The 18670-nt window shown below is 35.5% G+C and overlaps 1 protein-coding gene across 1 annotated transcript; it reads right to left on the bottom strand.

The window, feature by feature from the left end:
• Positions 1–10128: 10128 nt before the first annotated feature.
• On the bottom strand, positions 10129–15796 carry LOC102804916 (growth/differentiation factor 8-like). Its single transcript, XM_006824672.3, has 3 exons — positions 15264–15796; positions 13995–14350; positions 10129–12637 (listed from the first exon to the last, which is right to left on the bottom strand). Exons 1-3 carry the CDS (start codon positions 15667–15669, stop codon positions 12275–12277), a joined length of 1125 nt encoding a protein of 374 aa, XP_006824735.1. The 5' UTR covers positions 15670–15796; the 3' UTR covers positions 10129–12274.
• Positions 15797–18670: the final 2874 nt, after the last annotated feature.

Consider the following 18670-nt stretch of genomic DNA (forward strand, 5'->3'; position numbering starts at 1 on the left):
TCCCGTAATTGTAGATAAGATAACTAGACCACGTGCAGACCATGTGTGAATATAACATGGTCACCAGAATACACGATCGCACGCATACAGAATGAATGTTTATAATTGCCGAACAAAAGTGTATTACATGTACTAGTTTTCATGTGTGTGTATGTGTGTTAGCTGATAATGCAATCAAATGTTCAATTGTTCCAATATCGAATTTGATATCACCAGAATGGAAAACGTCGGGTTATTAACATAGTATGCTATCACCAGAATGGAAAACGTCGGGTTATTAACATAGTATGATATCACCAGAATGGAAAACGTCAGGTTATTAACATAGTATTCTATCACCAGAATGGAAAACGTCAGGTTATTAACATAGTATTCTATCACCAGAATGGAAAACGTCAGGTTATTAACATAGTATGATATCACCAGAATGGAAAACGTTAGGTTATTAACATAGTATGATATCACCAGAATAGAAAACGTCAGGTTATTAACATAGTATGATATCACCAGAATAGAAATCTTCAGGTTATTAACATAGTATGATATCACCAGAACGGAAAACGTCAGGTTATTAACATAGTATGATATCACCAGAATGGAAAACGTCAGGTTATTAACATAGTATTCTATCACCAGAATGGAAAACGTCAGGTTATTAACATAGTATGATATCACCAGAATGGAAAACGTTAGGTTATTAACATAGTATGATATCACCAGAATAGAAAACGTCAGGTTATTAACATAGTATGATATCACCAGAATAGAAAACGTCAGGTTATTAACATAGTATGATATCACCAGAATGGAAAACGTTAGGTTATTAACATAGTATTCTATAACCAGAATGTAAAACGCCAGGTTATTAACATAGTATGATATCACCAGAATAGAAAACTTCAGGTTATTCACATAGTATGATATCACCAGAATAGAAAACTTCAGGTTAGGTTATTAACATAGTATGCTATCACCAGAATGGAAAACGCCAGGTTATTAACATAGTATGCTATCACCAAAATGGACAACGCCAGGTTATTAACATAGTATGCTATCACCAAAATGCACAACGCCAGGTTATTAGTATGATAGTATGATATCACCAGAATGGAAAACGTCAGGTTATTAACATAGTATGATATCACCAGAATGGAAAACGTCAGGTTATTAACATAGTATGATATCACCAGAATGGAAAACGTCAGGTTATTAACATAGTATGATATCACCAGAATAGAAAACTTCAGGTTATTAACATAGTATGCTATCACCAGAATGGAAAACGCCAGGTTATTAACATAGTATGATATCACCAGAATGGAAAACGTTAGGTTATTAACATAGTATGATATCACCAGAATGGAAAACGTCAGGTTATTAACATAGTATGATATCACCAGAATGGAAAACGTCAGGTTATTAACATAGTATGATATCACCAGAATGGAAAACGTCAGGTTATTAACATAGTATGATATCACCTGAATAGAAAACTTCAGGTTATTAACATAGTATGCTATCACCAGAATGGAAAACGCCAGGTTATTAACATAGTATGCTATCACCAAAATGGACAACGCCAGGTTATTAACATAGTATGCTATCACCAAAATGGACAACGCCAGGTTATTAACATAGTATGATATCACCAGAATGGAAAACGTCAGGTTATTAACATAGTATGCTATCACCAAAATGGACAACGCCAGGTTATTAACATAGTATGCTATCACCAAAATGGACAACGCCAGGTTATTAACATAGTATGATATCACCAGAATGGAAAACGTCAGGTTATTAACATAGTATGATATCACCAGAATAGAAAACTTCAGGTTATTAACATAGTATGCTATCACCAGAATGGAAAACGCCAGGTTATTAACATAGTATGCTATCACCAAAATGGACAACGCCAGGTTATTAACATAGTATGCTATCACCAAAATGGACAACGCCAGGTTATTAACATAGTATGATATCACCAGAATGGAAAACGTCAGGTTATTAACATAGTATGCTATCACCAGAATGGAAAACGCCAGGTTATTAACATAGTATGCTATCACCAAAATGGACAACGCCAGGTTATTAACATAGTATGCTATCACCAAAATGGACAACGCCAGGTTATTAACATAGTATGATATCACCAGAATGGAAAACGTCAGGTTATTAACATAGTATGCTATCACCAAAATGGACAACGCCAGGTTATTAACATAGTATGCTATCACCAAAATGGACAACGCCAGGTTATTAACATAGTATGATATCACCAGAATGGAAAACGTCAGGTTATTAACATAGTATGATATCACCAGAATAGAAAACTTCAGGTTATTAACATAGTATGCTATCACCAGAATGGAAAACGCCAGGTTATTAACATAGTATGCTATCACCAAAATGGACAACGCCAGGTTATTAACATAGTATGCTATCACCAAAATGGACAACGCCAGGTTATTAACATAGTATGATATCACCAGAATGGAAAACGTCAGGTTATTAACATAGTATGCTATCACCAAAATGGACAACGCCAGGTTATTAACATAGTATGCTATCACCAAAATGGACAACGCCAGGTTATTAACATAGTATGATATCACCAGAATGGAAAACGTCAGGTTATTAACATAGTATGATATCACCAGAATGGAAAACGTCAGGTTATTAACATAGTATGATATCACCAGAATAGAAATCTTCAGGTTATTAACATAGTATGATATCACCAGAATAGAAAACGTCAGGTTATTAACATAGTATGATAACACCAGAATGGAAAACGTCAGGTTATTAACATAGTATGATATCACCAGAATGGAAAACGTCAGGTTATTAACATAGTATGATATCACCAGAATGGAAATATCAAGTTATTTACATAGTGTGCTAAATATCAAATTATCATATCTGTGTATTTTTCTTATGAAACACAGTATGTTGTTTCCCGGTGAACATTATATATATATATTACTAAGTGGTATGTTGTTCCCAATAAAACTAGTAACATAATATGTTTCCTCCGGGAGAGTGTTACATTAAACAACCAACATAATAAGTTGTCTCCTTTTCAGAAATGCTCATGATATACAACGTTTCTATGTTGTGCCCACATGGAAAACGTCAATTAACTCAATAATTATATTGACGAATTAACCGTCAGTGTGGCAGAAAAATCAAGCGCAATCGGCTTATGTAATGTTTCGCAAAATGCCTTGTAAGTATCCGTGTTCTTTTTCAATATTTTTTTTCAACAGTTTTCCATAAAAAAAACTGTGTGAATACATAGCTTAAATAGACGGAAATTTACCATGTAAAACACGTGTAGCCATAAAATTTCAGTTATTAATATCATACGATTTAAAATTGAGAGGTGTTTCTAATGATGATCTCATTTTGTGCGTTGTCGTCACAGAAATAATTGTTCGATTTGATGTTTGGATTCCCACGCTCATTTAAATTCCGCACTGATTGGCATAGAGTACCTAGCAGGCACGACCATTCTAGTGTAATTTTAACGGTGGATGATGTAATGATCTTATTCATATGTGACTGTGAGTGGCATTCGAAGCAGGATGAGTGATTTCCGGTTATAACCTCCCGTCATACATCATTGTTCACACCAGAATTACACTACTTCAAGCACTATTCTTTATATTAGTTCCGGTATGTAATAACGCCGTTTTCATTTCCAAATAGTTCATCAGCTGTCAACGACTGTCTTCATGATTTTCCATTCCCGGTATATTTTTTGACTGACAACATGCATATATTTGTTTGACAGGGTTCCCTGTAAGCTATCTATGGGGAACCCAACTGTATCACTTGGCAATATTAACAGCAGCTGGGATTGTTTGATTGAGATTTTCTTTACCGATGTGACAATTGTCATGTCTCTCAAATATAAATGTATAATATCTAAGCATTCGTGCAGGGATAGAGGAATTTGACGGTGCATATGTTGGCTGTCTTGTACAGAAATTTAGCTAATCAACTCTCCCCTACTCTCCTACTAATCAACACTCTTCTACTTTGACGCAGACCAATTCCACCGGTATTTCACTAGAACAAATGTTTCTGCAATATTGTAATGATATAGTATGAGTTTCCGTCTCTCACGATTGTTCTTTTGTGATTCTTGTTGCTATCTATGGTGCACGAACACGAACCACCGCTATTACAGCAATAAGATACTGAATGGCAATATTAACGATTAGAAATTACTAATGAGTTCGTTTGAGATAAAGTATAGGTGTATAACTAAATACAGTGAATCAATAAATACTTCTGTTTTGTTTTGTTGTTGTTTTGTGATGTTTCAACGTCGTTGAACAGTTTGAGTCAGTGGTGCTTACGACACGATACGCATGTAATACAGTGCGTGATTCGGCTACGCCTAACACCTCGCCGTGGTTCAAAACATTGACGTAGGATGCAAGTCGGCGAGTTCACTATTAATAACCACATGACCATTGATGAATAACAGGATGACATGTATTTGACAGCCTTCTGGCTCTAAGAGAAAAATGGATTAGTGATATTAAACCAAACTTATGAGAACTCTTAAGGGGTTTTATGATATTTGTCCTCGCCTGACCGGTTTACGTCTTTTATTAAATATTCTTTTTGACAACAAAGTTTTCTCTCCTTATTTTGTTTTCTCTTGATATGAATTGTTTTATTGAAATTACACAATTCATAAAACTATGTGTAAAATTCGTAATTAAGCATACTAGTAATATTAATTAACAGCAGAAAATAGAAATGTGCATAAAGAAATTAATATAATTATTAGCCAATCAACCAACCGATAAGTAATAACGACGGCAACCAATCAAAAATGAATATCACATATTTATTAACCTCGTACTAGAATCAGCTACTGCACCGTAACGTACATATTGCCAGACAATCTAGTAGGCTATTCAATCGAACGTGAAACGTGACAAGGAGACGTTTACACGCACAATACACAGATAGAATTAACCGAATGACGTATTTCCTGGAAAGGGGACAGTTATTATTACTTTAAGACACGCACAACCCTTATTTTGATTTCCGAATGGCAGAAACGTGCGACTATACTCTGCGTATATATACTCGATTAAAGTGAACACAATCACTGGAAGCGGAAAGTTGTGAGCGAGAGCTGAATACTGATAGAAATCTATGCATGCATCGTGGTATAGATGCTAACCACATTTAGAGTTTATTCTTGATTGCGCCCAAAAGTGGCAAATGCGATTTATGAATTTAAAAGAGACTCAGTTCATATTGTATGAAGACAGCGGCTTAACAAATCGAGGAAACGCTTACGCTAGTTAATGTGTGGGTTTCCGTTGAACGCTATTCTCGCCCAACCATTTCTAATTAAACGGTCTTTAAACGAAATATACATGTATTCAATTAGTATACGTTTGTGAATACTTAACAAGCAAGTGTCCATTTCACACGTGTTTTGATATTCATGATAAATTATGATATGTCATTCACCACTTAGGTATAATAATATGTGTGTTCTCTATGATAATATGTGTGTACTGTATGATAATATGTGTGTTCTCTATGATAATATGTGTGCTCTTTGGGCTATACCTTATTAACATTGATTCATTGATTCAGCGTGCAATACAAAATTATGCATGTCTCAAGGAAGACCTAATTGTGTATGTATGAAAGAAAACATCAGCAATAATACACGGTCATTATCACTGTATACTATCTAGTAGAATGTTATGTTCGTCTCTATCAGTAAAAAAACTATATATTCACCCTAAATACAGATGCAGTAAAACAAAATTGGCGGATTTATAGATGCGCTCCTCAAAATAAAACAAAACAAAAACATCATTACTCATAACCACTTATCCCACAATACCATGCGGTATTTACGTCATTTAAGTGTGCCTCCAACGGAACACCTTGCACCCGCCCCTGTGCAAGGTTCGATTTGTTACGCTGTAGGAAAGCGATTTCAAAACGACGCACACACCTGTTTGAGAAACATCTGACTGATGAAGGAAGCGCTGATCTATATAATTTAATTTGTACAGAAATGCAAATGTTTTATTTACTGTTAATTATAAAGTTTATTTATGTAAAGACGAAATTAGAATACATACTACCTTCCAAATTTCCCCTGCACTGTGTTTTGATAAAGAACAATGGAATAGCTGAATGAATATGAACTTAATTCTATTTATAACCCAAAATTTAAATTGTGTTGCGGTATTTCCTAACTTCGCACATTAACATGCGTATCACGTATTATAATCATTAGCCGAACCTCAGTGTTTGGCGCCCTCTGGCAATGAATAGTTTCTGTGACGTCAATGGATGCAATGACCGCTGAACGTCAGTACTTGCACCAAATTATGTAATTACGTAGGGACGAGACTTGTTGAAAATGTGTATTCCGTATTTCTATCTAAATATGGTACTCTATAGTTATTTGTTTTTGTAAGTAGATATATAGGGTATTGAACATGGACAATAAAGATGTTCACGCACGACAATCGATATTATCAGCAATCATAGATTACATGCCGCGATACTCGATACAAATTACAAATGGTGGAATGCTGTTAATTACGTCATTGATTTTTAATTGAACAGTTATAGCACTCCTGTCCTTTGAATTCCATTTTACGATGACGTCATTCCGTTTACGCGATGTATTGTGAATTTTTAATTTAAATTATATTTCACATGCAACGCAGGCCCTCACTCACTGAATCAAATGAAACTGTAATAGTTTTACATATAATATATATATATTGCACAGTGTGGATGTTGTTAGGAGCTTGTCACTCATGGTGAATTCCCACAAACCATAGCCACAATCAAATCACGCAAATATTAACCATTTTCTGGGTTGGAACATGTTTGAAGGGTTTCCTCTGTATATCCGTGGCAATCACAACAGTTACCATTGAATTCGATGCTGAGATATTGTTAGATATGCGGATATATGGAAACATTAGACGAACGCTGCACTGTATATCAGATCAATTGTGTCGAATAAATTAAGTTTACGTATATCATCGCAAAAACACACAAAGACTCGGTACATTTAACTCGTATACTCGTCGCTGTAACTCAGTGTTGAAGCGCATGCCTAGTTCAATCAAATGCAAACTTGCTGTCACTAACAAAAAAAGACATTCAAAGCTATTATGAGACTTTCGTTAGTACATTAACAGTAAATGATATAATCAATGTATTGTATTATTTGCTAACCCTGCATTCTCAGGGCTATAAAAATATAAATCAAAACGTTGTTTACTGCTCATCGGTAAACTGGCGGTAGATTTTTAGAATAGGTGTACACTGCTTAATAGGACAGTGTACGTAATCCAGTCATTTGGCACACTATCTGTGTTAATTGCGTACCGCCGAATATATGTATTGACAAGCCGGTCACATGCACACTACAAGAGCTTATAATGACTTCACTTGTCATCATGTTAACTAAGTTTAGCTCTCACATGCGTCATCATTACACTTACAGAGTACATTGGACAACATCGGTATATGTAACACAATACGAACATATTAAAATGATTCCTTGTAGTAGCGTGATGACAGTCTCTTCAGTGGAGTGAAAAAAAAAAAACTTCCTGCGTGTATCCCCGGGGCGTGTATATACGTGTCTAGCCACAAATTAAATCAATTGAACTACCTGTATGACTGCGATAATTTGCAACATACAGTGAACTGAATATTTAAATCACTTTCAGTACGGCATTGTGCATATACGTCACAGTTCGGGGGCAAAATTACAAATGTTTACTACCACAGCTATGTCATACTAAAATATAAAGATATAAAACTTTGCTGTGGAAAATTAGCATATTTGACGAGATAATAACCGAAGAGCGGGGTGATCCCAAATATGGTATCCGTACGTAACGTTTAGAACATTATACTATATCACAAAATATTATATAATTATCATGCTGCCAAATGAACATTTTCTATTTTCCCACCGACTTTCTTTGGATTTTACTGTTACGCAGGATTTGTAGAATCACATGATAGTGTCACAATCCACACTGAGTACAATATCCCTAAGTAAATTCGCGGTTGTTTTATGGTAATGGGAATCATAATGGAATCTAAATTTAGCCCTCCAATGTAGTGCACTTCCTTGATTATGTAGTGAATTTTAGATCTTGCAAATCTATAGCGCACATTATAAGAATTGGGTTCACTTCTTCGTACACGCTGACAGAGACGAATAAAAAGGAAAGTCTCTCGCGGATTGGCCACTTAGGATCGACTTTATACAGTACCCACTTTAAATTAACAATCAACGTCAGAGTCTGATCGGAGGTTTTGTCGCGGTTAACGCAGGAAAATTGTATATTACGCTCTTGAATATGGATTAAGAAATTAAACGTAGATTATTACTACATCACAGCTGGCGTTGTTTTGATTTTGATTTCAAAACGCACGTTTACTGACACCGTGTTGCGATATTCTTACAGGTTTGCGTGTAGAAAGCATTTTAAACTGAAGTGTACGTATTCTGGAGATATGCACATCATGTATAATCGATTTCAGTGAAATTATTTCCAAACATTACTATATTGATGATAAATCATACTTGATTATATTGGGATTAGGAAAACTCGATATAAATCAGAAGTTTATAATTAAGTCATTATTTATACATTCCTGCTAATCAATATTTACATTATCGTCGCGAATGATGCATTGTGCAACAGAGTTGATAACAATACCCACGAGTTTGAAGTGAATATAAGCATTCAAATCTGCTAACACAAAACAAACACAATATTAACGTGTATACATGCAGCTACGTATTTTATAAATTTACGTATGTTTGTCCATGCACTGAACCGAAAGTACACTATACTCCATACACTTTAATTTGGTTACATCCTCATTCCTTGTGTTATTTCCAATGAATCGTATTTCCATGTATTCATTCGATTGTGAAATAACGTAAGTTAAGTTTATGCGATTTAAAAAAACAAATCGAATTGCATACAGGGAAATCAAAACAGAATTTTCACTTGCGGAAATCATCGTAATTGGAATTAATGTTTTGCGAGTACGTTAAAATCCACTACACAATCTGATTGCATAATTTACTGCGTCTGTGCGCAAAACCATCAAATGCGACGAATTGGCAAATTAAATCGCCGCTAAAGTCCGGTAAAGTCGTCGATTATATGATTCAACACGTTATCAATCATAGCATAGTGATGCATTGGAATAGTGAGGTTTTCTTTGTGAGAGCATTTCTCATAGCAAATTGCATCACAGTCACGGTACTCAAAGGTAAATATACACCTTGATTATAGGCTACCATTGTGTAATGCGATTCTAAAGTCAATTAAATTGCGTATTTCTGTCGTTAGCCGTTAGCAATATAAACGATGTTGCCGATCCGAGAAACAACACGGCTTGATTTGGGGAAACTACCTTTAAAACAACGCATTTTTTTCATGTATATTTGTAAACGGACGTTGAACTCTGGAATGCCCATTCGTATTCAAGGGTAATTTATATGCGCTACTGATCTGTCCGACAGTTAAATGTTTAAACATCGGTAACGCATTGTTTATTTTTACTACTCCTTTAGTTACTAGGGTTCGGAACTCAGCCAGCCCGAATGGTGGCGCTCTAACCATCGCCATATGTTCTATGTTCAGACTACTGGTCTCCCAATGTCATTGAACAAATTATATAATAGTTGTAATTGAAAGGTATTATCGTCGACCAGAATATTTACAGAAGATATTGTCGCATTATTGTATTTTGCCATTTTTTGTATATGGGAAAGGAATTATTGGTAATTAATATTACAAACACATATGTTATTATAGATGATGAATAAAATAATTGACAACTCCATAAAACGCAACTACTAATTGTTATGTCCATGAGTTGACATGCTGTCTACGAATGTGAGGAAAACCATACTACCACTAGTACGTATCATATCTTGATGACGAATCATGTCCGTCACAATTGGACCAAGCAATAATTATAAGGGACCTTATAAGGGATCGTGTTCGGGCCCCATAGCGATGTGTACAACACGTGTAAAATATCTTCTTTGTTTACAAGAAATTTAAACGCCCCTTAAATTTAATAATTATAATTTAATTAATAACCTTATAATTACTGCGTGACTTTGATTACAAAGAAAATCATAGAAAACACGAAATAAAACGCAACAATAACTGAATTCAGTGCGCCCTCAAGCATCACTATTTGTCACCGGTTCGTTTTCAATCACTGCAGGTCACGAAGAATTCAAAATAGCGCCCTCGCTCTGCGATTTTTTTTTAAATAGCTCCTAGCACTTAATACTTTTTAATTAATAAATGTTATTGACCTGTGATAAATTATAAATTATTGGTAATATTACTAGATCAGAATAGCTTACGTAACCGCATCCAACCGTGATGGAGAATTTACTAGCTGTAAGCTAACACTGTGGAAAGTGATAGTTGGCACTTCAGATGAACTCGAAACATTTTGGGTCATCGAAAGAGTCAGCGCTCAAAGATGAAATAAAAATATCAGCACAGAGAGAATTCAGTTAGCTACGACTGTGTACCTCTATTCGGGTGCTTATATCTAAATTACTCCAACCTTGTAATATTTCAATGAATCAATCAATCGGGGCACTCCGGGGACTAGCTGTCTAATTTATCCAGAATGTCATTGTTGCTTCACAGAACACTTCTTTGTGCATATGTTTGTCTTCAAAAACGGCTACGAACATGACATGGCGCTTCGTTTGTTATAATTCGTCATGGGCCATAGCGAATATCTGCGTACATGTATTGTCTACAATGCAAATGCGTTCACGGTGTTTGGGAATGCTTGGATTCAAGGTGTTTGGTCTGTTTTACATATCAGTGACAGAAAACGACAAGTTGATTTAGAACACGTCATTATCAAATATGTTAATTTCACCAAGAATATTCATATTCATATTTTGGAATGCATTATTATTATTGCGTAAATATTAAGTGTATTTTTAAAATGGCCCTCGAGGTGGTGTGACAGTATTTTACTGTTCATTGCATTACTGTTCATTTCTAGCTCGGCAAGATGCGGGCCTCGACGAATTGCTATACATGGTTGTAGTAGATAATGTAGTTTTGGGAATTTCATGTTGGCTGGCTGGAAGCGACGCATAAACGTCACCTTAGTAATACACTAATTATGGCAGGGTAGTAGCAGAAAGTCCATGTCGACGATGTACAAACTTAGCTCATCAGATTGCCACATATAATCTATCTTTGACTCGTAATACGAGTATATTGTGCAGTTTTCTAAACCAGTATTCAATCAAATGCCTTGAAAGTAATTTAGTACAATTTATATATGAGTGCTTCTGTGTATTTCCCAGAATGCAAAGTGGGGTTTGATGTCAGCTGTAAACAGCGACTCATAGTTATGCTTTACGATACACACCAACACACCATCCAAGGCATATACCATCTCATTTATCATTTTATAGTTTCGTATATTATCAAGCAACTGATTCAGCTTACTGGTATTAGGAAACGCCGGCGTTTAATCACAATAAATCTAGGTTGAAATATATATATTATCGGGAACACTTGACATTAAAACAAGTGCGACATATGAGCTGATCAGATGGGTTGATTCAGAATATGCAAATTACGATGACATCAAATTTAGTATATAGATATAGATATAGATATAGATAATAGATATATAGATAATAGATATATAGATAATATAGATAATATCAGTCATAAACAAATATTCACGAAAAGTAGAAAATTTAAACCACCTCGAGTATGTATAAAGTAAATCCTAAAGTTATGATGCAGCTCGCGTATTTCCAGGTTTGATACAGACATTCTCTCAAAGTTAATAAGCATGCTATATTACAGCCTATATATCATCTGAAAGCTTAGATATAGATAACGTGGTAGTTTATGTGCCGTATCAATGCTAGATTAACTTAAGAAAAAGTAAGACAACTTAATAATACATATTCGGTGGGATATTCTCTTTAAAAACAACATGAACTACTTAAATCTCCTATAATAGTATCTCCTGGTCGTTATTCAGCCCTAATTTAAAGCGGAAGGGTCATCACCTGCGCACGCGCGGGAATCGAGTCCCAGGTGACGATAACAACGCACGCTAATAACGCAAAGGCTCGTGGGTAGACGCTGGTTTGTAAACAACGACACGCTATGGCCGTTTTCCGCACATGCGAGGGGGCGACTCCCCCGCTTTAAGAACATTCGCATTTGTTTACAACCATGTCGTTAATCCTAGCTTTCTTGAGTGTGTAGCTGTCTGTGTAGTAGATTATTGTTATGGCCTCCCTTTGCAAAGGATTGCAGCATTGTTCAATACCGCGTAGCGATAACAGTAATGAGTAGGCATTCGAACGAATGTTACATTCGCCGGTACAATAGTAGGCGTCATACGTCTTGGGTGCAGCGACATACTCCATGCCATCATTTTTGAAGTTCACTTCTAATGGATGACGACAACATTGTTCAACTTCTCCGTTCTTTGGACAGTCTTGAACTGCAGAACGTTTACTTCTAATGTGTCCACGTTGTGAAGTCTGTATTTCCAGATAGGGTAACTGCAAACAGAGAAAAACATTTATTTTGTTGTAAATCAACGAGTCTAACGGTTATGTACTACATCTGTTCAAATGTACATGAATTGCTTTAATTTTATTAAAGTTAGTCCCAAAATACAGGGAACGGACGTTTCGGCATAATAATTTCTTTCTTATTTTTTTTCAACGGCGGACATTCCGACAGCATATTTTGAGTGGTTTAAAATGATTTTACATGTAAATACTGTATTTTTTGACCAGCATTATAATACCTTGAACAAACAAACAAGTCATTTAGTGCTCCGTCAGCTAACTACACACTTGGAGATCAATACTACACATAAGCTAACCAACACTGCCCTGTACACATGCTGTAATTGGGAAATATGTTCACATATATTCTACATAAAAAAAAAATTCACATTATAGAGTTGATAATAGATAAAATAAAAGTATTGTGGGTATTCTCTATAGTTAACTGCACACAAACTACAAAATGACGAGTAACCACTTTAAAATCAGCATAAACTTCTATAATTTAAAACACACATAATGTAAAGCACACACCGTCATCCACAAAGTACAATCTGGGTATATTTGAAGACTGAATTTTAGTTTTCTATGACTATTGAATGGGAATTTTGTTCATATTTGAGCTTACCCCATGGCAAAGGACAGGCACATTTCATATTTTGCTCTGTTTTTGTCTAAAACTCGCTGTTTTATTTCGGTTGTTACATATCCATGAACATATCACCTTGCCTTTACGTTTATAGCATGTTGTGTTCTTTGGCGGAATGTCGTTGATGGATATTTGGGGGTTTCGCAGATCGAAGGTATCATAATGCTAGACAAACTGTTACACGAGAAGGCGGGGCAAGATCTGTTTAACTGACTGTTGTATATAAGTTGGTGCATCTGTTTTTTGACTGTGAGAAATGTAGGGGGACATGTCTTCTGATCAGTACTTTTTTTTCGTTTTCTGAAATGATAATGTGTGATCTAGTGTATAAATGAATCAATTTAATATAGTTTATATCGTCGTTAAATTATATTGACATCGTCTATGAAAGTGAAAATGTTCAAATTTTCGTATTCACTGATGTTGAAATGTTTTATTTTACAGGGTGAGTAAATTAAGCAAAGATAAACAATAATCTTTCCAATTTGATCATGTAACACGCAAAATAATACAGAAAAATACAACTATATTGATGATCATCTAAGTACATTTTGTAGTTACCATTTCATATTGTTATATTTTAAGGTAGTACACACAATGGAGAAAATTGGTGTTTATTAAATAAAAAAAAAAGATGCATTCATTATATATAAAGATGCAATTCTTTAAACCTGCTCTAATATTTAGCATACGTACCTGGTTATTGCCAGTTTCAATTGGTCCTGTTACTACCAAATCCATGGTATTTGGACTCACAATTTCTATTCCCCGGTTAGTGGATGGTTCCCCGAGCCAGTGCTGAACAGTATTTTTGATGTTAAAATAGATCCATCCAGAACGGCGGCGCGTGTCTATTTTGGTTTCGTTAAGAAGATATTTCGGCATCGCTGAGTTTTCTGTCTGCTGCCTCCACCCATAAATTCTCAGCAATGCTGCAGTATCTTGGATGGTTTTACTGGGTTGTACATACACCCACAGATACGCGCTCGCAATTTTATTCTGGCGAACTTCCGGTGTAAATTTGAAGAAACAACAGTCGGATGTGTTGGGTCCTGAAACAAAGCAAATATCACTATTATTGTGGACGCGTGAATGAAAGGAACGCCTAATTACCAACATCGTCAGCAAACTTGCTAACGAATCGCCTGTGCTGATTCAAACTGGTGGTCTGGAGAACCGTATCAGATTAGGCCATCCCATTTTCAACTTAGAAGGCCAAGATACTTTTAGAGAGGGGCATGATCGGTATATGAATTTTTTCCATGATAATTGTTTATCATTTAATAAAACGAAATAATGGCCATAAAATATAATTAACGCCCACATGTAAATGCCCCAGGTCACACCACTTGACATTAGGTGCGATTAATTGCCTCCTTTTGAGTATGAGGTGGCCGAAAGTGTTTCAAATTAATAAAGATCTCCTTACATCAACACATGCGATTCGTTAGCAAATTTGATGACGATGTTGGTAATTAGGTATTCCTTTCATTCACGCGTCCACAGTAGAATAAATTGTCGTCCTCAATAAACTGGCTTTTCAATAACAAAAAAATGTGTTGTTATACATTGATCGTCTACTGAGAACTTTACTTGTGTAAAAGTGCAATGCATATAACTACAGCCAATCACCACATATTATTCTTACCGCCAATGTGAATTCCTCAAAGCACATTACCGCTGTTGGTGATTAGGTTTACAAAATACTAGGTCTTATTAAACGATCATGTAAATCATTTATTAATAAAGCATATTTGAAATCACTTTATGTCAGTTTTGTTCATAGTCAATGAACACACAAAGGTGAATACACTGACGGAGATAAATTATTTGTAGGTAGTAAAACAGCGATAAGGTCTTCGCGTCGTGTTGGAATTAATATGTATATATTTCTGCTCAAACATTTCGATGATGGAAATGATCTTGTGTTGAGATGCTACAATCAAATAAATTTGAAATACTTACGTGTTCTTGCAATGCTGATCACTTTTTTCGTTTCAGCGAAAAAGTGCCCTGGTTCATCTAGCTTCTCTGCTGGATGATCGTTTTGAGTTTCGGATAGCAGTACGTCTTGCAGATTAGATGGAATCGACATTGGTACGTTCAATGCCGGAGGCTGTTTCATACCAAGTTTTTTGAGGAGCAAGTCTTTGATATATTGGAGGCGTTTTGTCGCTTCATGCGTCCTGGTTGGGGACGTTGTCATTAAGGCCACATCCGTATCCAAGTTTTCAGACACAGAAGTTTCAGATGTCGCCCAGAATTCGGAATCGGAGCTACCTTGTTCGACATTTTCAGCCCATGTCATTCCAGCTCTACAAACATCGGCAAAAAAGATAGCAAGCCAGAGAAAGGCAACAAATAGCCGCATGGTTTGTTTTTTGTTGTAAATGAAAATTAGAATTGGTTACGCAAGGCCTAGTCAACGTATTGTGTTCATTGCCGCTGCTTTCTCTGCGCTCCGATATCTAGGTGGGAAGGAGACCTTTTGGTAGTGATTACGCTTGTATCCTGGATTTATATGTTCCAGTGTTCCTGTGTATGTTAAACAAACTGACCAATCAGCTTACGTTAGATATAAATCATAAACACATTTATTACATAACAATGTAGACGTTTTCTCACGAGCCATTGGGGACGGAATGCTTATGCTTGACATGTTGGGTCATTCTTAGTCGTCGGTCTGGCGAATAACTGGAGTCATTGGCCTGGTTATCGGCGCCATGTGTAATAAAAGAAGAAAAAAAGTAGATATTGCGAAATTGTATCTGATTTGACTGGACAGACATTACGTAATGATTAATGTGTTTTACCAAGAGTACTATTTAATCAAGTAATGCATATTCGCAACTGAAGGCAATACACACCACACCAACGGGAAAATAGTTTGGCTCTGGCCTAAAGACACCTAATATGTACTTATATGATTAACTATATATATTTATCTTGGATCTCTGGAGTTCGCCACCGTAGTATCGTTTAATTTGTATCTGTAACCGTCCTAAGGTCAAAACATGGAACTACTAAGATATAACTACTGTTAGTTAATATAGGATTGAACGTACTGCTATGTGTAATATTTATTTTTATAGAATTAGATAATAAAATTCCGATTAGAAAAACTGGGGTACTCATGCTTTTTAGAAAGTTGTTATTTTTTTATGTTTTGGGTCTACATTTTTCGTTGAATCAATTATACATTTTTTAAGTTTTTCGCATTTTCATAAAATCACTTTTTTTAAAGGGGTCATATTGAAAGTCACGATTTGTTCATCTCTATAGAACCAAGTCTCGTCCTCCATATACACAATTTTTGTATCTCTACCGAACGTATATGGTGTACAAGTGTTGTAATATTATACAATTCACATCACAGTTGTGTGACCTAATTCCTGGATATTTTGAAAATTGACTTCAGCGAGCTTTCAGTTGAAAAATAACAAACACCAAACATACTTCCTACTGGCTGGGAAATATGTTTAAGTGTTTGTGAAAAAAAAAACACTTTTAAAAACATTTTAGAGACACATTTGTCCGAAACTATGCGTGTATAAATGCCAGTTCCAACAACGAAACATGTGTTCCTTATTTGTTAATTTTCCAAAAGATATATCTGTCTTATTCTTTCAACATATTTCTATTATTTTATCAGCAATATGTATATATATATATTAAATTCTTTATTAAGATTTAATATAAGTTACTACACATCCCCGTGGTGTGATAGGTGAAATTCAGGTGCAAACATGATGTGAGGTTTTTAGAAGGGCCTGGTTATTCTAACTTGACATAGTTACACGGTAATTACGATCGAATGGCGCATTAACACGAATAACTTTTAAACTGGATCATGGAAACGGCAACCACGGCAGCCACAGGCAGTAGTGCACGACTCAACTGTACGTTTTGTTCTACTTGCTCTTTGTCTGGGTTCTTTTTGTCAGGGGATGTTTTATCAGATACAGACAGATCTGCATACATCATTATGCACTAACAAATTCAAAATGGCGACATTATAATTTGTGTTAAAATTAGTGGTGCATCTTGGATACACAAAATATATTGGCAATATTTTTGGCAAACAAACAATTCTTCCTGAAACCCAGCAATGTTAAGTTAACATTCTCGTGATGCCTTGCACAACATCCTGGAAACCAATTCACACACGCTACGCGTCTCGTTATCGTCTCATATTCGCCGCCAAGCCTTATCAATTGTTAGTTATACAGCTGGGAAGAATTCAGCAATGTTGTTTTTTTCTTTGCATCTTTGCGCGAAAGTGATACTAAGATTGATGGTGCTGGACACACCGGGCACTGGTGCCACTTCAGGATGTGATGGCATTTCATCTCATGACTTACAACCCCACAGGCGCTCATAACGATAATAAGTAATTTGCTGTTGGATCAATGTTGTTGTTTTTTATTCTAACCGAGTGTAGTCTCACTGCGCTTACTCAGGCAACAAATTTACGGCAATGGTGCCATCATCACCAAGTAGGCCGTTGAACACACGTAACATCAACTATTCATTGTCTTCAGTTTGTATTTGATAAGCTTAAATGTTTGTTTGTATATATTTATAGTAGACTACGACACGGATACAATACCATAATACAAGCCATTGAGAATGTCACAGTCTATATGTTCGTGTACTTTAGTATATGGCAAATAACATATCTGCATTTATATGTCCTTGTTTGTGCATTGCATTTGTCAGTTCTACGTTGTGAACTAAATATCTAGGACTGCCAGACAATTTAATGTGAACAATAGGCTATGATACCATGCATTAAAAATGGTTCCGAGTCGATAATAATAATAATAATGTTTATTCAACCTTTGTATCGGCAGCATGAAAACAGTAATACATATATTTAAATTACATCATATCATGCAATGGATCGCAAAACTGATCACCTTAATTGAAGTGCTTGAGCTCATTTGTTTGTCTATTTTGAATCTAATTTGAAAATGTAAATTTGGGGGTATAAGCAGAACTGTGTAAAAGTAGACGACGAGAATTGCAATAAATGGCTGCCATGTGTATGGCTGGATACGGACGGTCGCCGGTCAATTGGTACATTTTCGAGTATTGTTATTGTTCTCATGTATTACGCTTTATTTTAATTTTTAATACTATATTTATAATTTATATCACTTACTAAAACTTTCCTGTTGTATTTTATCATGGTGTTTTTTAACTATGTTAGTTAAGAATGAATAAATAACCCAATACCTGGATTTTTCTGGAAGAAATGTCCCTGTCTATGGCCTCAACATTTTATCTCCGGCAGAACTTTATATTCCAACCAGCTGGATTGGAATCCTTAATACCGGTAATAATACCAGTCAGATGGCAATGTAAGTTGT

The sequence above is a fragment of the Saccoglossus kowalevskii genome, chromosome 7 (genome assembly GCF_978046115.1).
Source record: "Saccoglossus kowalevskii chromosome 7, keSacKowa6.1, whole genome shotgun sequence".
Classification (NCBI taxonomy): Eukaryota; Metazoa; Hemichordata; class Enteropneusta; family Harrimaniidae; genus Saccoglossus; species Saccoglossus kowalevskii.

Excerpts from the sequence above, each read along its gene's own strand:
- LOC102804916 (XM_006824672.3), bottom strand. The coding sequence starts at position 15,669 with ATGCGGCTATTTGTTGCCTTTCTCTGGCTTGCTATCTTTTTTGCCGAT. Across the intron at positions 14,351-15,263 it reads GATCAGCATTGCAAGAACAC|GACCCAACACATCCGACTGT; the intron begins GTAAGTATTTCA and ends GCTTTGTTTCAG. Across the intron at positions 12,638-13,994 it reads TTGAAACTGGCAATAACCAG|TTACCCTATCTGGAAATACA; the intron begins GTACGTATGCTA and ends CTCTGTTTGCAG.